At 42.7% G+C, this 24,991-nt stretch overlaps 1 protein-coding gene across 11 annotated transcripts in view; it reads right to left on the bottom strand.

Annotated features, from left to right (window-relative positions):
* Window positions 1–24,991, bottom strand: part of rbbp8 (retinoblastoma binding protein 8) — a 195,543-nt gene that overhangs the window by 36,493 nt on the left and 134,059 nt on the right. For all 11 annotated transcript variants that reach the window (XM_068032150.1, XM_068032152.1, XM_068032154.1 and 8 more), the window contains 5 exons: window positions 20,304–20,404; window positions 16,640–16,758; window positions 13,608–13,710; window positions 12,894–13,484; window positions 2,899–3,025 (listed from right to left, as the gene is read on the bottom strand). In XM_068032150.1, the coding sequence (XP_067888251.1) occupies window positions 2,899–3,025; window positions 12,894–13,484; window positions 13,608–13,710; window positions 16,640–16,758; window positions 20,304–20,404 (1,041 nt within the window). The remainder of the gene's footprint in view (window positions 1–2,898; window positions 3,026–12,893; window positions 13,485–13,607; window positions 13,711–16,639; window positions 16,759–20,303; window positions 20,405–24,991) is intronic.

Raw genomic sequence — 24,991 nt, 5'->3', positions numbered from 1 at the left:
AAGAAGTTATACAATTGTCACGCCAATGTGCTTTGTTGAATGATAATTTTCTTTAATCCACTGACTGGAGATCTGAATCTTTTTTAAAAATTTAGAACGGAACAGATAAAAGATGACTTTGCTAGCAGCTTAAGATTGCCACCTTATTAGCAACGCTGTATCCTACATTGTAAGGCCTGTGAGAGAGAAGAAATGTCTGTTCATCCCAGCAAGAACCAAGACCCAGGAAGTTTAAGGGAATGGCTCGCTCTTATTCTTATAAGAAGAAATACTGCCAACTACTTTGATTGAATCACTTAGTGACTGTCATGTGATAAGCCTCCCCCCTCTGGTTTTAAGCTGGTGTTTTCATGCAGCAGCAAGGAGAAGCATCTGGACTCTGACACGTGCAGATGCAAGTGGGAGTCCCTCTCTCTCTCACTCCATTCCAGCTTCCAAGCTACAAACCTTGCCTGTTGACTGACCACCTTTGCATACTCCAGCTACAATCAGAAACCCTGTTGGAGGAAATCATCTGCATCACTATCTCCAAGAGATCCACTGAACCAGTCATTTATCTCTTCGAAATAAAAGACTTAGGACCACCGAATTCAGCTCAAAGGCAGCCGAATCACCAAACTCCACAGACTGTATACCTTCCCCCGAACCACCCCCCCCACTCCGCCCATGGACTCTAACTCAACCAATCTACCCTTCCCCACTCTGTAACCCATTTGTGTATGTGAGTGAAAGTTGGCGTGCAGTTTATTATTTCAATTAGTTCAGTTTAAGCATAGTAATGTCAACCTCTTTCTTTGCTAAACTCAAGAAAACCTGTCTGATTATTTACTTGCTATGATCATAACAAGTACCAAACACCTACTGAATTAGCCAGTACATCCACTTTAAAACAGAATTAAACTACTGTAGGTAAACAAGGAGAGCGAAAAGAGGGAAGCCCTTCGACCCCTCCTCACTTGATCGTAAACTCAGGCATTCTACGGCACTCACTGCCAATTTTGAAACTAATCAGTTGCAGAGGATAGGGTCAACTGAAGCTGTTGAAAACAGTAAAACATAGACCATGATTCAAGACGACACTATATAGTGCACATACTCATTTCAAATTGGTCACCAATTTTCTTAAAATAATGACCCAGCTGGTTTTCTCTTAAGAGACGGCAGGTCAAACATGGAGGTTGAACAAATGAGGAAAATATAACTTTCTCCAATATTCCTTTTTAAAAAACATCATCCACGTCATTTTTTTTTTAGGTTATCCAGCTCTACTCATTATAGACTTCAGTGGAAAAGTAGGCAGCCTTCTTCTTTACCTCTCTAATGCTGCTGGTAAGTGCACAAGAACAGTGACATCCCCACTAGTTTATCTGTCTTTCCCATCAGGAAGCACCATCTGATTGTCATAAATAAAATATGTTGCGACATGTTGGTCATCTCTTGTTTCACATATCTTATTTATTTTATTTAGAGATACAGCACTGAAACAGGCCCTTCGGCCCACCGAGTCCGTGCCGACCATCAACCACCCATTTATTGCGTGCAATTCTGGTCGCCACACTACCAGAAGGACGTGGAGGCTTTGGAGAGGGTACAGAGGAGGTTTACCAGGATGTTGCCTGGTCTGGAGGGCATTAGCTATGAGGAGAGGTTGGAAAAACTCGGATTGTTTTCACTGCAACGACGGAGATGGAGGGGCGACATGATAGAGGTTTACAAAGTTATGAGCGGCATGGACAGAGTGGATAGTCAGAAGCTTTTTCCCAGGGTGGAAGAGTCAGTTACTAGGGGACATAGGTTTAAGGTGAGAGGGGCAAAGTTTAGAGGGGATGTGCGAGGCAAGTTTTTTTTTTTACACAGAGGGTGGTGAGTGCCTGGAACTTGCTGCCAGGGGAGGTGGTGGAAGCAGATACGATAGCGACGTTTAAGAGACATCTTGACAAATATATGAATAGGAAGGGAATAGAGGGATATGGGCCCCGGAAGTGCAGAAGGTGTTAGTTTCGGCAGGCATCAAGATCATCGCAGGCTTGGAGGGCCGAATGGCCTGTTCCTGTGCTGTACTATTCTTTGTTCTGCACTAATCCTACATTAATCCCATTACCCTCTCACATATTCCCACCTTCCCTCAATTCCCCTACCACCTACCTATACTAGGGGCAATTTATAATGGCCAATTTACCTATCAACCTGCAAGTCTTTGGCTGTGGGAGGAAACCGGAGCACACGGAGAAAACCCACGTGGTCACAGGGAGAACTTGCAAACTCCGCACAGGCAGTACCCAGAATCGAACCCGGGTCGCTGGAGCTGTGAGGCTGTGGTGCTAACCACTGTGCCGCATACAAAAACAAGTAAACCCTTCCCCATTAAAGTGTCCTTCATGTACTAGCTTCTCTGATGTAACATTACCTCTGGATCCCTGATTAATATAAAATAGAAGACCATTCTCTCAAAAAGGTGATGACGCTACAATAAGCTTATCATATCCTTGCCAAATGAAGCAGTACAGACAAATAGCTGCATTCACAATGTGAATGTGCAACTTGGTATTGACATTGTGTATACTGTACACAAATTTAACCCTGTAAAATTTAGGAATGCTAAAATATTTGTGATAAACTATCGAATTTCAGTCTGGGACTGAAGTATCAAAGTAGTATCACCATACCACTGAACTGTACCAGAAAGTATTGCTAATTTTATCATTTCATATATTGCATGTGAACTTTGAAAGGCTTTCCAAATGAACAGAGCAGTCAGTTCCAAATGCAGCCAGTTAGTACATATATAATGCAGAAGTTCTCAATATTCAAACCAGAGAGGAATTATGATGCATTACAGAAGTCCATCTTTCAGTTCAATCGTATGAATGCTACTGAATAAATGGAAAATGAACTTACCATCTTTATCAACTTTTGTACACTTTGCAATTGTTGCACATGGGTTTAGTTGAAGAACTGAGGTGGGCTCTGATTCTGTGGATGCCGTTTTAGCAATTTTCCTTGTTGGAACTTTGACTTCAAGATCCTGAGGCAAGAATATGAAATACTTTTATGTAAATAAGTAGGGCAATATGGGGGTGATTTTCCCAATATACTTTAGGCATTAAAGAGCTGTCAAAAAGTGGTAAAGTTAGGATCTTTAGCTACAACTCCAATTTAGCCCACCTTTAGTGCAAAACGCATGCTTGGTAAAGGAACTGCTAGAAACTGCTGCCTTAGGATATTAACGCATGGATTGCCAATTAAATTACCTACAAGTGCTCACTATTTTGGTGGCTAGTACTTAATTAACAGCCTCTCCAAACAGAAGTGAAGAATTTCTAGCACTACTCAAAAACATGCACAATTTCGACTGCTCACTTACTACTGGAGATCCTTTGCATTAGAACAGAAATTTTGAGACATCAGGAAACTTTCTGGGACATTTTGTCAATACTTTAAAAACTCGAGTAACATTTTTCTAGGTCAAGTTCTCAAGAGAATTTTCGAAAGAGAGTGAGTGGTATGCCACTCGACCTTATAGAATCATGAGAAAGGGAGTGCCTGGTCATGAGGATCTTGATATGTGTCTGCCTTGCTCTGGACAAAGAATGGAAATAGGAGATGAGAGCGCAGCAGCACTAGCTGCTGTAGGAGAGCGTATTTGCCTCCTCCACCCCAGTGGATAAAGGACATTCCTCCTCCTCTGGACCCCGAGTGTCGCATCTGAAAGGTTGTGCACTCTATCCCTTGGTCAGAGTCAGCCTGAAACATCCCGCTATATGTCAGTCAGTGCATTCCACATAGTCAGTCAGTGGAAGTGGGTGCGTGGAGGCTACATATTACGCTCCACAAAAATTGTTTTAGCACCTCCAGGCACATTTGAATCATGGCAATCAATTAGCCCAAAATTGCAGGCTAAAACCAGATTTTCAAACAGGCACGTCTTATCAGCAGGGTAGGGCTGAATTTAGTGAGCTTATCGTGGGTCCTGACGGCGGACCCGGAAGAGGGTGCCATCACTGCCTGTGACACGTACAGCCGGCCGACTGTGATCATGTGGCAGGCAGCCCGTTTAAATAATGGAGGCGTGCGGCCTGTCCAATCACACAATGGGGCCAGGCCCCGAGGTGGTGAACGCAGTGTCAAATGTCTGCAATGCATGTGCTGGGGGTGTTATATTTATGGCGCTGCTAGCCCGGCTTGTACTTTACTGAACTTTACCTGCCTTTACTGAATCAATCATTCTGAATTGCTGATGGACCCAGTAGCAGTTGCTGGAACTCCTGAATCACCCTCGCCCCCACCCTGGAGAAGGATAAATGAATGTTGGCACAGACGGAGCAAGCGGGCGCTATGGCTGAGGCAAGATACCAGGTGGCCCATGGTTTAGTGATGCCTCCCTGGAGATTCTTCTCTAGGCTGCAAGGGAAAGGCAGGAGGTCCTCTTTCCAAGAACAGATTCTGCAGCCTGAGCAAGCAAGCAAGCTAGGATGAAGATAGAGCAGGTCAACAGCCATGGATTCACCCAACGCAACTGGGTCTTGTGCAGGAAGAGAGTTAATTACCTACTTCAATCTGCCAAGGTGAGTGCCCTCTCTTTGGGGCTTGCATGCAGCTACATGGGAGGCAAAGCAACATGGGGAGGGAGCCATCAAAAAGGCCATGGCAAGGGTGTAGGGCATCATCACAACCTGGCAGATGCATGGATGCATCTCGGTGACAGGCCACCACCTTTTACAGCTCAGCCCAATGATGTCCCCTCAGAGCAGGAGTGGGGTGGAGCCATGTAGGAAACCCTATCAGGACACGGGGCTGCCATTAGCAGAACTCTTCTCATGCTCTTCCTGCAAAGTCTTACTATGTCCCTCTTTACACTTGCAGGGCAAACAGGACCATAACGCCAGAGAAACCTTGCGGAGTGGTGAAGGAATAGCAGATATCTAGGCTCTTTCCACTGCTGAGGAAGAGGCACTGGAGCTAGTGGGAGTCCAAGGCAGTCGTTCAATAGCAGATGGTGAGACTGGAGTGTCTGCACGATAAAGTGAAGATTGTCTTCATTCAATATCAACCACACTTCTGGAGATCCACAGAAAGTTATGGCACAGAAGGAGGCCATTCAGTCCATCATGTCTGCATCGGCTGAAAAAACTAGCTGCCAATCTAATCTCACCTTTCAGCACCTAGTCCGTAGCCTTGCACATCAAGCATGGATGGCATGACAACATCTGCACAGCCTAACCCACAGATGTGTTCTCTCATGCAGGTCGTCGTCCACAGGAAGCTTCAGATGAAAAGGGGGAAAATGTCAACCTCTGAGGAGAAGCAGCCAGAGAATGCACCTTCACATGACTCTCCTGCACCTTCCACCAGCGCAGACATGTTCACCTGGGTGGTTTGCGCTCAGCCTGAGAATCACAATCACAAACTAGTGAGAGCACCGCATGCATGCCTGAGCAGCTGACAGAGGCTGTGACAGCCGTGACCACTGTCGGAGGACTGTGGGTGGCTAGGCCCATGCTGAGCCCCATTCTGATGACGAACCCCCGGTTTTGACAGCAAAGGGCATGCTGGAGTTGCAGAGAGGTGTAAGACAACATCAGAGGCAATGCACACAGTCATGCACAGACGATGGAGCAGTCCATCCCTGCCATGACTGCTGCCATATCTCAGGCATGTGAGCACATGGCTTCCTCCATCGAGAGGTTGGTGACTCTCATGGAGAGCCAGATCCCACAGCTGTGCGCAGAACTGCGCGAGATGAGGAGGAGGCACCACCTGGAGTCTTCGCCATGTCCTCATCTTTCTCTAGTGAGCAGGGAGGTTCAAGTGAGTCTTGAAAGGGAAGAGAGGCTGAGGGCACTCAGAGTGTGGACAGCAGCTCCTCAGCCCCTCTGCCAGTGAGCCCACCTGCAATAGCTGCGACGCCCGAGGAGAGTTCTACAACGGTGCAGGAACCCCTCAGGCAGCTGGGGCCCTTCAGGCCTCAGACACCCAGAGGACGGCCATGAAAGTCATTCCTGGCCAAGGGGCAACCTGATCAGCAGCCTGCCTCCAGCCCAGCTGTTATCACGGGGGTCACACCTCATAGAAGCATATGAAAATGTATAAAGAAAACTACCTGGACACACTTGGGGTTTCACGGGTGCCTGGCATTTGCCATTTGTTTTGCGTTATAAAGCTATTTTGTTATTAACATTCACTGTGGAAAATGCTTATTCTTTCATGTTTAATTGTGAGATGCTGACTTCACCCTTCTTCCTTACTGGGTTACCAGTGCAGGCACAGCCCTCCTTTGGTTAGCTGGGCTCTAGGCATGGAACCCAAATAGAAAGGAGGCAACAGACTGATTGCATTGAGGTGAGTCTTCTTTGAGTTCACTGTGAGAAGCCATCATGGGGGCTGGAAGCGGGCAAGTAATAGACTGTTTCTTGTCTCCTTGGCCCGTTGTTCAATGTGCCTGGCCTCCAGTGAATAGGGTTCAACATTCAATACTGCCTGTTCAGTAGCCTCCTTCACATCCTCCTTGTCAATTGAGGACTGGTGATCAATCATGTCCTCTTGATGCAAGGCCTCCCCACTCTGCAGCACCAGATTGTGCAGAGCACAGCAGACCACCATGATACGAGAAACCCTCACTGGGGCATACTGCAGGGCTCCACCAGATCGACTCAGCCACCGGAATCTTAACTACAGAAACCCAATGGCCTGTTCGATGGTTATTCTAGTGGAGCCATTGCTAGTGTTGTACCTCTCCTCTGCTGCAGTGTAAGGGTTCCTCACAGGGGTAAGTAGCCATTTCTTCAATGGGTAGGTAGCCTTTGTCCCCAAGAATCCATACCTGAAGGCAAGCGGGGGACCGGAACAGCTGTGGTACCTGGGACTGTTGAAGTATGTAGGTGCTGTAACTGCTTCCTGGGAACCAGGCACATACCTGAAGAAAGGCTTTCGGTAGTCACAGACCACTTGAACATTAATGGAATGGAAGCCCTTCCTGTTGAAGGCGGCGGCTGGCTGGTTCGTTGGAGCCTTGATGGCACCTGGGGGAATTCAATGATGGCCCAGAATCTGATGACCCTCTCTGCCTGATTGTCATGGTCGGTTCTGTACCGCATATAGTCGCTGGCCCTCTTGCAAAGGGCATTGATCACCTCCTTGATGCCATGTTGGGCTGCTGAAGAGAGTCCCCAGTGGATCCTTGGAAATAGCTAGACATGTAAAAGTGGAATGCCACAGTGATCTTCAAGGCCACTGGTATAGGGCGACCACTGAATCCCATAGGTCACAAATTGTCAAGCAGCAGGACGCATAAGTTGGCGACCGCCTCCCTGGGGAGCTGCAGTCTTTGCTGACACTGCTGCTCGGACATTTGGAGGTAGCGGAGTCGGGTCCGGTACACACTCTGACACAGGTAGGCCCTTCTTGGCATGGCCAGCCGCTGTTGCTCTCGTCATGGAGTTTCACGGGCAGGCACAGCTGCCACCTAGCCCTCCTTCCGTCACAGGCACTGCAACATGCCATGGAGGTCCACAATGACAGGTTGTATGAGACCCATGCATGCTATCAGTAGGCCTCCAGAGCGGTGCCCTTGCAGAGACAAACTTACCATGACATTTTTGCCTTTGTTACTCAGTGCCCACCCTTGCTGACAGCCAGCCCAGCACCCAGTAGTAAGGCCACCCGGCCCTCTCACCCAGTAGTATGGCCACCAGGGAATTTCACCCAAGACCAAATCCACTCGTGCAGAGCACACAGCACTGCAGGGTCAACAATGGCCTCCGCTCTCCCCTCTTCCTCTATCCGCTGCTCTTCTTGGCTGCTTTTCCGTCATGGCACTGAGGCCTCGTCGCGGTGCCGCCACCTTTCAACAGCTGGTGATCAGAAGGCCTGTGAGGGCCGCCTGCCATTTACTTAATTCCAAAACCCCACTGCATGCTATCAATTGCATGCTAATGTATTAAAATGACCTGTTCAATAATGCAAATAGTAGTGCCACTGCATCAGGGTGGCGGCATCACCTTGGAGCTTTCCTGCTGCTAACTAAATACAGAACTAACATCAAGACATCAAATGGGTGCATCCATCGCTATTCTCTGGCCCTCCATTCACGCTACTAACGGCTTCACTAAATTCCATTCATAGAGTGCCCATATTCAGGCTTTCATCAAAATTTGCCCCTATAAATCTTGAAGAAGGCATGGAATCTATTAATTTCATGATATAATGATAATCTAGGCAGGGAGGTGGAATGAAAGCGCCTTCACGCACTCAGCTGCAAAGATCCAACAGAAATGAGTTTGGGTAGTCTCAATTTATTTGGGGTGTGGCCCAGAGTATAAAACTGCTCCTGCAAAACACCTACGCAATTCTGGCCTTGATTCTATTGATCCAAGGTATGGAACCTTGGTGTGCTATTTGATCCCAGGATCAGAAGCCCCTCATATTCATTCACTAAAACTGCTTTGTGATTTTTGGACCATCACCTGTGTGCACCTTACGTATTTCCCTGTTGCCAAAACCCTAATCCATGCCTCTACCACATAAAAACTGGATTTCTCCAAAGCCCTCTGTTAGTAATTCCCAGGTAATCCCAGAGCAACATAGTTGAGCATCACAACCTTTTCCTCTTCATTGTGATTCAAAACTGGGCATTCCTCAGCCGCAGTGAATAGTAACATTTCTACTAAGATTCCACTGGCCATGGGCAATGATAGAGCAAACAGAAATCTTGATGCCATAAATGTGTAATGATTAGAACAGCACAGTATTCCATTTACTGTTCCTACCCATGTACGAAGCAGTCATTAATTATGTTAGGAATTCCTATGAAGAAAATATACTAATTTATTAATTCATGTAATTACATAAAATATACAGCACTGAAACAGGTCAATCAGCCCAACCAGTCCATATCGACATTTATGCTCTACTTGAGCTTGCTCCCAACTTTCTTCATCTAACTATCAACGTGAACCCTCTATTCCCTTCTCCCCCATATCCTCAACTAGTCGCCTCTTAAATGTATCTATACCATTTGCCTCAACCACTCCCTGTGGTTGCAAGTTCCACATTCTCCAGTCACTGGGTAAAAAAGTTTCTTCTGAATTTCCTATTTGAGTCCATCTTATATTGATGGCGTCTCGTTTTTCTCTTCCCCACAAGTGGAAATACACTGTCTAAAATTAAGATTTTGAGAGTAAAGACGTCTATAAGGTTACCCCTCGGCCTTCTCTTTTCAAGGAAAGAGAGACCCTATCTGTTCATTTGATCTTGATTGGTGTAACCTCTCAATTCTGGTACCATCTTGTGGATCTTTCTTGCACCCTCCCCAATGGACCTACATAATATTCCAAGTGTGGTCTGACCAAGGTTTGATAAAAATTTACCATAACTTCTCCACTTTTCAGTTCTATCCCTCTTGAATTAAACCCTAATGCTTGGCTTGCTTTTTTAAAAAAAGTAAATGGCCTTATTAACTTGTATCACTACTTTTAGTGATGTATACTTTTACCCAGATCCCTTTGTTCTACCCCATTTAGTTTCCCATTTTCTAATATGTGACTTTTTTTTACTAAAATGTAATACCTCACACTTACCTGTTGAAATTCATTTGCCAATTATATGCCCATTCTGCAAGTTCATTATTGCCTTCTAACTTGTTGTAGTCCTCCTCAGTATTAACTATCTCAATTTGGCATCACCTCCATATTTAGAAAGTGTATTTCATTCCAAAGTCTAAATTGTTAATGAACTGTGAACAGTGGTTCCAGCACTGATCCTTGTGGGATCCTTCTGCCACTCTGAATAGCTACCCTTTACCTCTACTCGCTGCTTTGTCTTGAAGCCAGCTGGCTATGCATTTTGCTACTTGGCCCCTGACTCTGCATATTCTGACCATACTCATTAATCTATTATATGGCACCTCATCTAAGGCCTTTTAGAAAGCTAGGTAAATTGCATCTACTGCACTAACCTGTCTAATCTCTCTCTGAATTATTTGAAGCAGTAACAATGAGGTTGGCCAAGCAAGGCTTTCCCTTTTGAAATCCATGCTGAATATGCATGGTTATATTTTTATATTTCAAGATGTTTTCCTATTTTCTCCTTTAGTAGGGATTCCATTAAGTTTCCTACTACCAATGTTAAGCTGACTGATCTATAGTGTGATGGAATCTGTAGTTGCAAAGCTTGCTTTTTTTAAACCCTAACTGAAACGGAAACTAGGACTGAACAGAAACAGAAAACAAAGCTGAAACAGAAACTGCAAAAACAATTTCAAGTTTCTGGGGAAACAGACACTGTTTAGAACCAGGTAAAAAGAGATTAAGTCCTCCCCAGATCAGGCAGGAATGGAGCACTGGCAAGCAGAAGAATGTGAAGACTGAATCCAGGAGCTGTTTCTGTTACTTAAAGTAGCCATTAACCAGACCTAGTCATACAATAGACACACAGGCTGTCACTGAAAGACTCGGATAAATGAAAGACTGGTAAATCCACATCATCAAGACAGTCATGAGCAGAGCTGAGGAGGTTCTGGAGAAGATTTAGATTTATGATTTAGAGATACAGCACTGAAACAGGCCCTTCGGCCCACCGAGTCTGTGCCGACCATCAACCACCCATTTATACTAATCCTACACTAATCCCATATTCCTACCACATCCCCACCTGTCCCTATATTTCCCTACCACCTACCTATACTAGGGGCAATTTATAATGGCCAATTTACCTAACAACCTGCAAGTCTTTGGTGCGCCTTGTGGTGAAGACTGCACCCGTGGAGTTCGGATTGAGAGGGAACTGCTGTCGGAAGAATAGCAGCTAAATCCTTGAAGAAAGGAGTTGAAAATCTACCTGAGGAACTTTAGTGTTGTGAAGAACTGTGTGACTGTAACTGTTGCCACATATGCTGAGAGAACTGCCCAGTGAAACAGTGACGCCCATCTCAGATATATCTTATTAAGGTGCAATTTGCAATATATATATTATATTGACTGTGATCTGTATGTTGTTTCATGCTCAAGTTATGTTGGTTTTGGTTTGTGTTAAAAGTTATAAAATTTATAAAAGTGAAATCTTGTCCATTTAGTTCGGTTTCCTAAATTGGGGTCAATCGGTAGATTTGATTCTTTTCGTTTCTTGGTTGTCTCCATGGAGATCATAACAATAGGCTCCTGGACATGTTCAATCTCCCTTCTTAAATACAGGTATTACATTAGCTATCCAGCAGTACTCTGGCACGATACCCTTTTCCAACAAATTAAATGTGTGTAATAGTGCCTCTGCAATCTTTTCCCTAGATTCTTTTAAAATGCATCGATGTAATCAGTCCAGACCTTGGGTTTTATCCTGAGTTTGATCAGTTGATTTAATACATCTCTATTTTAAATGTGGTTGTATCATTTCTAATCTCAGCTTTTGATATCCCCTGTCCAACGGATCTGTTTTCCAAGTAAATATTTATTGAAGCAAAATAATGATTTAATATTCTTGCCTCTTCACTGTTGCTGATGATTTTGTTCTGTCCTTCTCTTAGTGATCCCCATTCCCATCCTGACTTTCCTTTTTATTTAAAATGTGCCTCCAGAATATTTTACTATTTTGTTTGTTCTTTGATTATTTCATAATTCCTCTTTGCCTTCCTGATTGATTTTTTTTGACTTCTCTCCCAATTGCTTCATATTCTCCCCCGCTAACTATGCACTAAATGCATGTCTCTTTACTTACCCTCAATTTTTCCCTCATGCATTTATTCCTCCGTGGAGTTTTTTTTTAAGCAGACTGTATTTTTCCTGGGCTCTGTTGAACACTATTTTAAATGTTTCCTATTGCTGTTCTACATCATTGTCTGCTGATATTATTGTACTATTTTCTTTTCCCAAGTTCTATTCACAGCTCCTCAAAACCAGCTTTTCCCCAATCTACTATCCTGGTCTTTCTTCATCACTATTGCCGAGATATTCCCCAACATTTATTTCTCTTATCTGCTTTGGTTCATTCCCCATGACTATATCAGTTAGTGAATCCTCCCTCATTGGGCTTTTTACATACTGGGTTAGAAATGAATCCCACACACGTTGTAGGAACTTCATTCCCTTATCCCCTTTACCTACCTCTTCTGCCAATTAATTTCAGGGTTGAAATCCCCAGAATGATTATTTTATCTGTGGAATATTATGTATCTTTAAAGCATATACCTATTCTACATAGATTTTTATTTTGAATTTCAGCTCCTAAAATTTGCACTTTCAAATCATCTCCTTTTCTGAGCCCTCAAATGAAAGCATCTTTCTTCTCCCCACCATTTTTTTCCCCTGGAGCTTCCAATTGTACATTTGGGGTGGGGAAAAGAGTAAAAAGTATAACTACCCTGTTGCCAGACCATCTTCACTGCCACCATCCAATACCACCCTCCTTGAGATCCCTGGATTTGATCTGTACTTTCCCATGGGAGACATCTGGCTCTGTGCCTCCCTGTTGTAAAGTTGACATAGCAGAAGCTCAGTAGAGTGGAAGAATCAGATTTGTATCTATGATGCCATTTTTTCACACAAAGGATCATAGAAATCTGGAATTCTCTCCCCAAAAGCTGTGGACACTGGGACAATTATATCTTTTAAGACTGAAATTGATAAACCATTGTTAGGTAAGGGCATCAAGGGATATGGATGAACAGGTGATGAATGGCGTTGAGGTACAGATCAGCCATGATCTAACTGAATGGCAGAACAGGCTCAAGGTACTTGAGTGGCCGACTGTTGTTCCTACATATCCCAACGTGCAATGCCACGGTACTTACAACCTTCCCTTTGCTATTAATCATTATTCAGTAATTGAGACACACTATACAGATTGCCAAAATTGCTCAAAGTAAAAGATAAGCAAATTACATTAACTATATACATTAAACATACCTTCAGGTCACTAGATTGTTCATTCCACGAAAAATCACTAGATTGTTGCTGAGGATATCTGCAACTCGATGAATTTCCATCCCCTCCATTTTTCTCACTTTTTACTTTAACATCTTGACTTATTTCACTACGTGATCTCCCAATCGTCTCTTGCAGGTAAGTATCATCCTGAGAATCCTTAGTAAATCCATTGCAGGATCTTTTGAAACTTGTAATCTTTAAACTAGGTTTCAGGGATTCCAGCAGGGTAATATTAGTTAGTTTATTACCCACTGCATTTTTACCTTGGCTTCTATCTTCTAACCAGCCACTAGAAACATGATCAGACAAGTCCAATGGCTTGTCAAGATTATCACTGTCTGCAGAAACAGCTTTCTCTAATTTTGATGGAAGATTTTCTTTATTAAATGAAGGCTTTTCACAATCGGTGGCAGAATCCCTTCTGTCTTCCAATTTTTTCCTTTTTGCCAATCTGTTCGATGTAGGCAGGCAGGCAGTGTTCCCAGTTATATCGGACTTAATTTCCACGTGCTTTTTTGTAATCTTTTGTCCTGCCAGCTTAGATTGTTCAAGGAATTGGTCCATTTTAACCTGGTAGTCAAAGGGTGAAATAACAGCAACATTTTCAACATCTGGATTTCAGATTTGAACATGTCCAAGCAATTCTGCTTCTTGAAAGGAAACTCTTTGTCCAAACAAAGATGATCTACTTACTTCTGGATCAGTGAAACCTTTAGCAGAAACTCCAAATACAGGAGAAGGACACTGAGAAACCCAGTTTCCACTCTGTTCATGTGTTTCTGTTGCACAAGGAAACCTAAAAGAAAATTTAGACTTTAGTTGCCTTTCCTCAATAGGAGAGTCAATTAATAATACATTTTAGCTATACTTAGCTCCAATTTGGAGCAACAAAAACTCACCACTTATGTCATAGATGAACCTGCATACCTGGAAGGAATTAATTTATCAAATTTGATTTGTGAAGTGGGGAAAGGAAGGAGATACACATATTATATGCTTCCTATTGTCTCAATTTTTGGTTGTGTTTCTGTAGTTATGTTTCACAGTCTTAAATATCAACATTTTCCACCCAATCTTGCTGCCGACATCTGTCATGCAGTTGCAGGCCCCTGCCACTAGGTAGTGCTGTAGAATAGGTTCTGAAATCTCCCAACTTGCCATCTAGTTTTCTCTTTGAGCTGCAAACTGCTTTAACTCTATACAATTTTGAATATATAAATAGATATAAAATGTAAGCATTGCATCATGGAGGAAGACAAACACATTTTAAAAATAGTGGGGAGGCAAAGGTCTCGTGGAAATAAAAAACTTAGCAACATTAGTAAAGATTTAGAACTGGAGAAATTAACGGGACTTGAAGTTGACAAACTCCCGAACCTAATGGCCTGCATTCTAGGATTTAAAAAGAGGTGGCTACAAAGATAGTGGATACATTGACGGTGATATTCCAGAATTCCCTAGATACCAGAACAGTCCCCTTGGATTGAAAGGTAGCAAGTATAACCCCACTGTTCAAGAAAGGAGGGAGAGAGAAAACAGTGAACTATAGGTCAGTCAGCATCAATAGCAGGGAAAATGCTAGAATCAATTATTAGGTATGTGTAATAGAGCTCTTAGAAAACCATAATATGATTAGGCAGAGTCAACAGGGAGTTATGAAAGATTTGTCAAACACGATCTCCCAGTTAGTTTTTTGAGGTTATAACCATTAGAGTGGATAAGGGGAAACTAATGGATGTAGTACATTTGGATTTTCAGAAAGCATTCGATAAGGTCCCACGCAAAAGCCTCTTAAACAAAATTAACGCTAGTGGGATTCAGAGTAATATATTAGCAAGAATGGAGGACTGGTTAAGGGACAGAACACAAGAAACAAGTTATTTTCAGGTTGGCTAGTGGGTAACTGCAAGTAGCAGCCTCAGCTGTTTACAATCTATATCAATGGCTTAGATGAGGGATGGAGTGGAATGTATCCAAGTTTGCTGGCATTGCTAAGTTAGGGAAAGTAATGAAGGCTGCAGAGGGATATATACAGGTTCCATGAGCGAGCAAGAACATGTCAGATTGAATATAAAGTGCAGTTATCCACTGTAGAAGGAAAAATAGAAAAAGCAGAATATTTTTTAAATAGTGAGAGATTGGGAAGTATCAGTATTCAGAGGAACCTGGATCTCCTTGTACATGAATCACAGGAAGTTAACATGCAAGTGCAGTAAGAAATCAGGAAAACAAATGGTATGTTAGTCTCTATTACAAAGGGCTTAAAGAATAACAGTAAAGAAGTCTTACTACAATTGAATAGGGCCTTGGTGAGACCACAACTGGAGTACTATGTACAGTTTTGGTCTCCTTACCCAAGGATAGACTGCACTTGGAAGGAGTGCAATAAGGTGTCAGTAAACTGATTAATCCACTGGCACCTACTTCAACATTAATTTATTGATTCTCGGGCCCGTTGTTCCAATGGTTCACCAGATCAGTGGTGTATTACATCTGCATGAACTTACTGATTCAAAGGTGCCTATCACACTACGAATGTATCGATTCAGTGGGGCCTGCCTATTATTTTATTAACTAATGCTTGCTTAACAGCATTGCTATATTCATCAATAAACTTTTGTTGAGCAGCTATATTTGTGATTTGTGTGGATTAAGTTTTCTGCTGCGATTGTATAGTGTAATGTAAAATGAAAATTTTCCAGTTAATTTTTAATCTTCAAGTTATAGTGGCAGTTTCTGTTGTCCACTGTTTTAGGGTATTGAATTGTCACATTGTTGGGAAACATCAAGATAAAATGTTCAAAATTGTACAGATCTTAATTCCCAATTGAAACACCCAGAGATATCAACTACTGTACACATATTGTCCATACAAAGACAATATTGCATTGTTAAAGTACATTTGTTCTTACTTGCTAATCAATATAAACCTATTAGCTTACATCACTAATACAGAATGATGAACTTGAAACTTCAAATAGGATGTGAATGTGAAAAGTGAGGAATAATCATGAAGACCAGAGCACACAACCTAAAGAGAAATGTTCTTATTTGAATAGCTGATAAAGTACTTTTCTTTCATTTTTGTTCAGCAACACAAACCCTTCTTGCCATGCCTCAGCTCATTATAATAAAAACAAAATACTGCGGATGCTGGAAATCTGAAATGGTCATGGAGCAAAGGCAAACAATATGTTAATGGTGTGTTGAAAGACAAAGCATTAGCACAGATAGGGTGTTAACAGACTGAAAATTGAACAGCTGCAAGTACAAACATGAAAAAAACAGTGGGTAAGCAAACTGAACAAACTAGGATGAAATAAAATAAATGGAGCCTTTGCTCCATGACCTTCTGGTCAGTTATTCTCCGTGACCTTGTCCGATCTACACCTTCTCCTTAGTTATCCCTTGCCCCACCCCCGCTTTACTTGCTTATAACCCTTCACATTTTTAATATTTACCAGTTCTGAAGAAGGGTCACTGACCTGAAACGTTAACTCTGCTTCTCTCTCCACAGATGCTGCCAGACCTGCTGAGTATTTCCAGCATTTCTTGTTTTTACCTCAGCTCATTATGTTGCTCAAATATTCAGGTTGACACTAAAATAGTGTTGGGTTTGCAAGGTGCAATATTTCACTCTAGTAACATGTTCATTCATTACATGGGCTTTACCACTCAAAATTCTAAGGAAAACCTAATTAAATGTAGAATTAAGATAAACATACCCAGAGCCACTGTCCTTTAAATGTGCTGAGTTTGCTGTCTGATTGACATCTTTTTTCAACATATTAATTTGTGCAGTCGTGGTGAAGTCTTTGTGTGAATTCAGAAGACTTTGCGAATCCTTTAGCAGAAAAAGAGCATCATTTCAAAAGGGGAAATATTTCTTCTTTTTTGAAAATTAACATTTCCCCAGAAACCAAAACACAGATCTCTGGATTGAATTGTGTTAGCAGAGCTGTGTAAATTTACAGAACTATAAATTTGCAGTTTAAATGGTATACAGAATTCAACAGTTGTGAAGTTGTGTTAAGCTTGCATACCCTGGTCAAGCTGCACTTAGAGTACTATGCAGACCCATACTATGAAAAGGACAAAGGTAACGAGGATACCGCAGGAAGGTGGAGTTGAGGATGATCAGCAATGATCGTGTTGAATGGTGGGACAAACTTGGAGGACCAAATGGCCTACTCTTGCTCCTATTTATGTTCTTATGACATACAAGCTTGAAGGGACCCTCCTTCCCTTGCTATTTATCCATAGCTGATATGCCAACAATCGCAGTCCACGCAATATAGTGTGGTATGCCTTTGGTTCAGAACATGGTCACTTGAGCCGTTTGGAATCCTACCGCCCTGGCCGTTAACTTTAAGAAGAAAGACATCCGTCTAGGTGGCGTCATGTTCATCATTTCTCCCCTCACTATGTTTCACCCGTCAGCTGAGACGGTGTACCAGGGTGTGCCACTTGAAGCCAGCAGAGAGCTGGGTGGAGACGAGGACTAATGATTCCAGTCCATCCTACAAACTGGATGCAGCTGACTGAAAATACAAGGGTACTACCTCTATCTGAACACACCATCTAAGTCCTGGAAACAGCCAACAGCACCAGCATCGAGGCCATCCTCCTGCAAAGCCAACTGCGTTGGGTGGGTCACATTGCCTGGATGGATGACAGTTGCCTGCCCAAGATCGTGTTGTATGGAGAGCTGACCACGGGTAAAAGGAACAGAGGGGCCCATTCAAATGTTTCCAGGACTCCCTGAAGAAATCCCTCTCTGTCTGCCACATCGACCATCGCCAGTGGGAAGCGCAGACCATAGATATTGATGCCTGAAGATGCTACAGACATCTTTGAGACTGAGCGAAGAATCAGCATGAAAGAGAAAAGGAGGAGAAAGATAGATCCAATTGCCCCCAGTTGTGACGATACCTTCACTTCTACCCATTGTGGGAGAATCTGCCGGTCACGGATAAACCTGACTAGCCACCAGCGGGCCTGCAACCGATGAGAACAACCTTCCCAAAATCTTCATCGCGAAGAAATGCCAAGAGACATACAAGCACAGGAGAAGTGCTAAAAAAAAGATTAAAAGGCTTGTGCCAGAACCGAGAGATTACAGGTATCAGGAAAGATTGAACAGGATGGGGCCATTTTCTTCAGAAAAAAGACTAAGAGCTGACCTGATAGAGGTCAATAAAATTATGAATGGGTTAGGTTGAAGATGTGAAGAGAACGTTTCTACTTGTGAGAGAATCCAAACTATGGGTCATAAATACAAGGTAATTAAGAACAAATCCAACAGGGAAAATAAGGAAAAAATTCTTTACTCAGAATGATTAGAATTTGGAACTCACTGCCAAAGAAAGTGGTTGAGGCAAATAGCTTAGATGCTTTCAAAAGGAAACTAGACAAGTTTATGACAGTAAAGACAATAGAAAGATATGTTGAAAGGCTGAGATGAGCTTGATGGAATGGGAAGAAAGTCATGAGAAGCGAAGTTCCCTCTAATTTATTTTTGGAATGCGCTGGTGATTTAATTAAGTACGCAGCCCTTTTTTGAATTTTTTTGCATGGCTGTGCATGTGCGGCAATTTAGAGGGGCCGACTTCCATGTGCCCTGTGCAGGAACTTTCAGGTGGTTGCAGGACTGCGCACTTTACAGGGAACATTGGTAGGGTGCATAAACACTAACACAAACCAGCTGGGTCAAAAGGCCTGTTTCAGTGCTGTATATTCTATGCAATTCTATGTAAATTTATTGAAAGGCAGAAATAAAAAACACCAGTTCTTAATTTGTTACACAGTATACTGAAACAGCATTCTTGAAAAGGTTATATTACGGTGAAAACAGAAGGACATTTATGTTGCCTTTACACTGACACTTGCCAGATACCAGATCAGCAGCTATGCTGCTAAATCCAGTTTCCATGTCTTGGAATAGGTCCATGATAAGCCAGGTCTCTGATTCTATTGCCAAGACAAGGTTGCCGGGGATAAGAGAGCACGATTTAGGAATGCAGAGGCCAGCCTCCTGGAATTTTAATTAAACAGGCACCCATATAAATTTGGATTTATGTATGCAATACACCTCAAATACTTAACATTGGATATACAAACAAGGTACATCTAATTGGAGTAGAAATGCTTCTAAGCAAACAATACTGATTAATAGCAAAAGAAAAGCTTTTCTTCAAGTGACAGCTGACAATGCTTAGATCCAAGGACCTGTACTAACATTATGTGAATCTTTATGTTTGCCAAATTATGCAATTTTAGCTGCGACATTGCAGAAAAGATTTATTTAGTGTTCACAATCCTAATTTAATGTGGAGCTGCCAGCATTGATCTTCACATTCATATTTTTACTTTTATGGGAGAGTGTTAATATTGAGATATTGTTACAATAAGAGATTCATTTTTTTGTGTGCTCATCGAAATGAGGAATATATCAATGCCAAAGACTTGCAGGTTGATAGGTAAATTGGCCATTATAAATTGCCCCTAGTATAGGTAGGTGGTAGGGAAATTGTGGGGATGTGGTAGGAATATGGGATTAATGTAGGATTAGCATAAATGGGTGGTTGATGGTCGGCACAGACTTGGTGGGCCGAAGGGCCTGTTTCAGTGCTGTATCTCTAAATAAAATAAATGCTAAAAAATTGAAATGGACACCCGGTGTTAATGGAAAACACAAGATTATGGATCCCTCCATTCTGTCCCAATGATTTGATTGGACTTAATTGTAGGACTGCCTTTGCATCAGTGATTCCCCCCTCCTATTTCCAACACCAGCAATCTAAAGGCTCTGCTGAATTACATTTAAATGTATTATTTTGTGCCAAATTGAATGCTTGTGTGCTGTATTTGCTGAAAGCAGAGTGTGGGAGGGAGAATATAAAAAAAGGGGTGTTGCAAGTGTAACAGGAGTGGATGGGAGTATGTGAGGTAAAGGGAGAATTGATGAGAGAGAGAAAAGAATTTGTGTGCGTGTGAGAGAGAGAATGGGAACGAGAACAAAAGTGAAGGAGAACACAAAGGAGCATGCAAGAGAGAGAAAGAAAGAGAGAGAGACACTGTATGTGCCCAAGGCAAGGGGGGGCAAGAGAGGAAGAAAGAATGTGAACACAAAAATATTGAGGTGAAGTGGCACTATGAAGAGACTAAATTGCGATCATATCTGCAAATACATAGAATTTTTAAGAAACATTTAACAGGACCTGATACTTCTTTGATGTTTCATGTGTTAAAATAGACACCATGTATTGGAAAATAAAGATTAGCTTGCAATAAAATGATCACTTATAAACTGGTACTTGCCATTTCAGTTAATAAATCCTGGTTTTAAAATATTTGTTTAAACAGCAAATGCTACATTAAAATACATACGTGTTCCTCATGAATTCCAAGTCCTAAAGTTTCTGCTACAACAGCAGCTAGATTAATGCTATCTTTTTCTGTGGATAAATATCCTTTTAGTTTTTGAGTGGCTGTAAGACAAAAAGAGAAACAAATAAGCTGTACAATGCAGCAGTTAATTGTTGCTAAAATGTGTACATATGAATCAAAATATTAAAACTCTTGCCATTATGTACACCTTATAGGGCAGGGAAATTACATCCAAATTTTAGTTATATCTCACATTTGAAACTTTACACTAAATTCAGCTATTATTTTTATTGGATTCACAAATATCTAGACTAAAATAAATTATTTTATTTTCCTGTAAAATAAAAATTAGATTTTATTGGAATGCCTTATTTACTAATCTTCTTTGGCCTCCTTATCTCGAGAGACAATGGGTAAGTGCCTGGAGCTGGTCAGTGGTGTGTGGAGCAACGCCTGGAGTGGCTATAAAGGCCAATTCTAGAGTGACAGGCTCTTCCACAGGTGCTGCAGAAAAATTTGTTTGTCGGGGCTATTACACAGTTGGCTCTCCCCTTGCGCCTCTCTCTTTTTCCTGCCAACTGCTAAGTCTCTTCGACTCGCCACACTTCAGCCCCCGCCTTAATGGCTGCCCGCCAGCTCTGGCGAACGCTGGCAACTGACTCTCACGACTTGTGATCAATGTCACAGGACTTCATGTGGCGTTTGCAGATGTCTTTAAAGCAGAGACATGGACGGCCGGTGGGTCTGATACCAGTGGCGAGCTCGCTGTACAATGTGTCTTTGGGGATCCTGCCATCTTCCATGCGGCTCACATGGCCAAGCCATCTCAAGCGCCGCTGACTCAGTAGTGTGTATAAGCTGGGGATGTTGGCCGCTTCGAGGACTTCTGTGTTGGAGATACGGTCCTGCCACCTGATGCCAAGTATGCTCCGGAGGCAGCGAAGATGGAATGAATTGACACGTCGCTCTTGGCTGACATACGTTGTCCAGGCCTCGCTGCCATAGAGCAAGGTACTGAGGACACAGGCTTGATACACTCGGACTTTTGTGTTCCGTGTCAGTGCGCCATTTTCCCACACTCTCTTGGCCAGTCTGGACATAGCAGTGGAAGTATTTACTAATACTTGCACATTTATTTGTAAGTACACTGGTGTTGCAGTTATTGTTTTACTGGACATTTTCGTCATTTGTTCCTGAGATGTGGATAACGAAGGTAAGGCCGCATTTCACAGAATTGTTACAGCACAGAAGCTGGCCATTTGGCCCACTGTATCTGCACCGGCTCTCTGGAACAGAAATTCCCTCAGTCCCATTCCCCTGCCTTCTCCCCATAACCCTGCACATTCCTCCTTTACATATAACTGTCTAATTCCCTTTTGAATGCTTCAATTGAGCATGCCTCCACCACACTGTCAGGCAGCACATTCCAGACCTTAACCACTTGCTGCATGAAAAAGTTTTTCCTCAGGTCAATTTTGCTTCTCTTACCAAATACTTTAAATCTGTGCCTTCTCGTTCTCGATCCTTTCACGAGTGGGAACAGTTACTCTCTATCTACTCTTCATTTTGAATACCTCTATCAAATCACCTCTCAGCCTTTTCTTTTCCAATGTAAACAGTCCTAACTTCTCCAATCCATCTTCAGAACTGAAATTCCTCATCCCTGGAACCATTCTTATGAATCTCTTCTGTCTTTCCGAAAGTGCGGCGCCCAGAACTGGACGCAATATTCCAGCTGAGGCCGAACTAGTGTCTTATACAAGTCCAACATAACTTCCTTGCTCTTGTACTCAATGCCCCTATTAATAAAGCCCAGGATACTGTATGCTTTATTAACTGCTCTCTCAACCTGTCCTGCCACCTTTAATAACTTATGCACATATACACCCAGTCCCTCTGCTCCTGCACCCTTTAGAATTGTGCCTTTTATTCTATATTGTCTCAATGTTCTTCCTACCAAAATTAATCACCTCACATTTCTCTGCATTGAACTTCATCTGCCACCTGTCTGCCCATTCCACTAAATTGTCTATGTCCTTTTGAAGTTCTACACTATCCTCCTCACAATTCAAAATGTTCCAAGTTTCATATCATCTGCAAACTTGGAAATTGTGCCCTGTACACCAAGGTCTAGGCCGTTAATATATCAGGAAAAGCAAGGGTCCCAACACTGATCCCTGGGGAACTCCACTACAAATCTTCCTCCAGCCCGAAAAATGTCCATTAACCACTACTCTTTGTTTTCTGTCACTCAGCCAACTTCGTATCCGTGCTGCTACCATCCCTTTTATTCATGAGCTGCAAGTTTGCTCACAAGTGTGTTGTGTGGCACTGCATCAAATGCCTTTTGAAAGTCCACGTACACCACATCCACAGCATTGCCCTCATCAACTCTCTCTGCTACCTCCTCAAAAAACTCCAGCAAGTTAATTAAACAATGATTTTCCCTGATGGAATCCATGCTGGCTTTCCTTAATTAACTCGCATTTGTCCATGTGACTATTGATTTTGTCCCGAATTATTTTTTCTAGAAGTTTTCCTACCACTGAAGTTAAACTGGCTGACCTGCAGTTAGTTGCCAGGCTTATCTTTACACCCTTTTATGACCAAGAGTGTAATGTTTGTCATTCTCCAGTCCTCTGGCACCACTCGAGTCTAAGGAAGACTGAAAAATTATGGCCTGCTCTGCTGTGATTTCCACCCTCACTTCCCTCAGTATCCTTGGATGCATCTCATCCGGCCCTGGTGTTTTATCCACTTTAAGTACAGACAGCTGATCTAATACTTCCTCTTTTACCAATTTTAAGCCCCTCTAGTGTCTGACCTACCTCCTCTTTCAACATTACCAAGGAAGAAGATGCAACCCAAGCAAAGATAGATGCAAAGTATTCATTTAATACCTCAGCTATGCCCTCTGCCTCCATGTGTAAATCCCCTTTCTGGTCCCTAATCAGCCCCACTCCTCCTTTTACCACCCTTTTTCCTTTAATGCTAGCTGCCAGTCTCTTCTCATGCTCTCTCTTTACTTCTCTTATTTGCTTAAACACTTCTCCTCTGGACCTTCTATATTCAGCCTGGTTCTCTCTAACATTTTCTACCTGGCATCTGTCATAAGCACACTTTTTCTTCTTTATCTTAATCTCTATCTCTTTTGCCACCCAGGGAGCTCTGGATTTGTTTGCTCTACTTTTCCCTTTTGAGGGAACATACCTCAACTGTGCCCGAACTCTCTCTTCTTTGAAGGTAGCCCATTGTTCATCTATCGGTTTTCCAGCCAGCTATTGACTCCAATTTATTTGCCCCAGCTCCATTCTTATCCCATTGAAATTGGCCTTCCGCCAGTTAATTATTCTTACCCTGAATTGCTCTTTATCCTTTTCTATAGTCAGCCTAAATCTTATGATACTATGATCACTGTCCCCTAAATGCTCGCCTACTGATACTTGATCCACCTGGCCCACCTCATCCCAAGAACTAGGTCTAACAGTGCCTCCTTTCTTGTTGGACTAGCAACATACTGTTGTAGAAAATTTTCCTGAACACACTCTAGGAACTTTTGCCCTTCACTGCCCTTTACTATTATCCCAGTCTATATTTGGATAATTAAAGTCCCTCATTAAAGCTACCCTATAATTGTTGCACCTCTCTGTAATTTCCTCGCAAATTTGTTCCTCCACGTCCTTCCCACTAGTTGGTGGCCTGTAGTCAACACCAAGCAATGTAACGGCACCTTTTTTGTTCCTTAGCTCTAGCCAAATTGATTCTGTCCTTGACCCCTCTGGGACATCCTTTTTCTCCAGCACTGCAATGCTCTCCTTAATCAATACCTCCAACCCTCTTCCTTTTTTTCCCTTTCCTATCTTTTCTGAACACCTTGTACCCAGGAATATTTAACACCCAGTCCTGCCCTTCTTTGAGCCAGGTCTCTGTTATAGCCACATCATATTTCCACATGGCAATCTGCGCCTGTACCTCACCAGTCTTATTAATCACACTCCTTGCATTCACATACATGCACATTAACACTGATTCAGACTTCATTATTTTCTCCCTTACTATGACCCCACCTAACATACTATTCCCTACTCTCGTGCTATCTCTCTCCCCCAGTATACTGTGCACCTTGGTATTTCTATCTAATACTTACTTCTGGCTCCCACACCCCTGACTAGTTACCAGTTTTGTTGCTCTCCAATCTGAGCTCCCTCTCAAGTTTCCATCCACCTGACAATTTAGTTTACACCCTCCCCAACAGCACTAGCAAATCTCCCTGCAAGGATATTCGTCCCAGTCCTGCTAAGATGCAACCCGTCCATCTTATACAGCTCCCACCTGTCCCAGAACCAGTCTCAATTGCTTAGAAAGTTGATGGCCTCCCTCCTACACCAGTTCTCCAGCCACATGTTCAATCGCTCAGTTCTTCTATTCCTATGCTCACTTGCACATGGGACTGGGAGTAATCCTGAGATTACTGCTTTTTAGTCTCCTTCCTAGCTCCCTAAAATCTGCTTTCAGGACCTCATCCCCCTTCTCACCTATGTCATTGGTGCCAATGTGGACCACGACATCTGGCTGTTAACCCTCCCCCAGGAGAATGTCCTGCAGCCTCTCTGTGACATCCTTGACCCTGGCACCAGGGAGGCAACACACCGTCCTGGAGTCATGTTACTGCTGCAAAAACGTCTGTC

The sequence above is a fragment of the Heterodontus francisci genome, chromosome 5 (genome assembly GCF_036365525.1).
Source record: "Heterodontus francisci isolate sHetFra1 chromosome 5, sHetFra1.hap1, whole genome shotgun sequence".
Taxonomy (NCBI): domain Eukaryota; kingdom Metazoa; phylum Chordata; class Chondrichthyes; order Heterodontiformes; family Heterodontidae; genus Heterodontus; species Heterodontus francisci.
The sequence above is the reverse complement of the archived record's forward strand: the minus strand, read 5'-3'. Positions and strand labels throughout refer to the sequence as shown.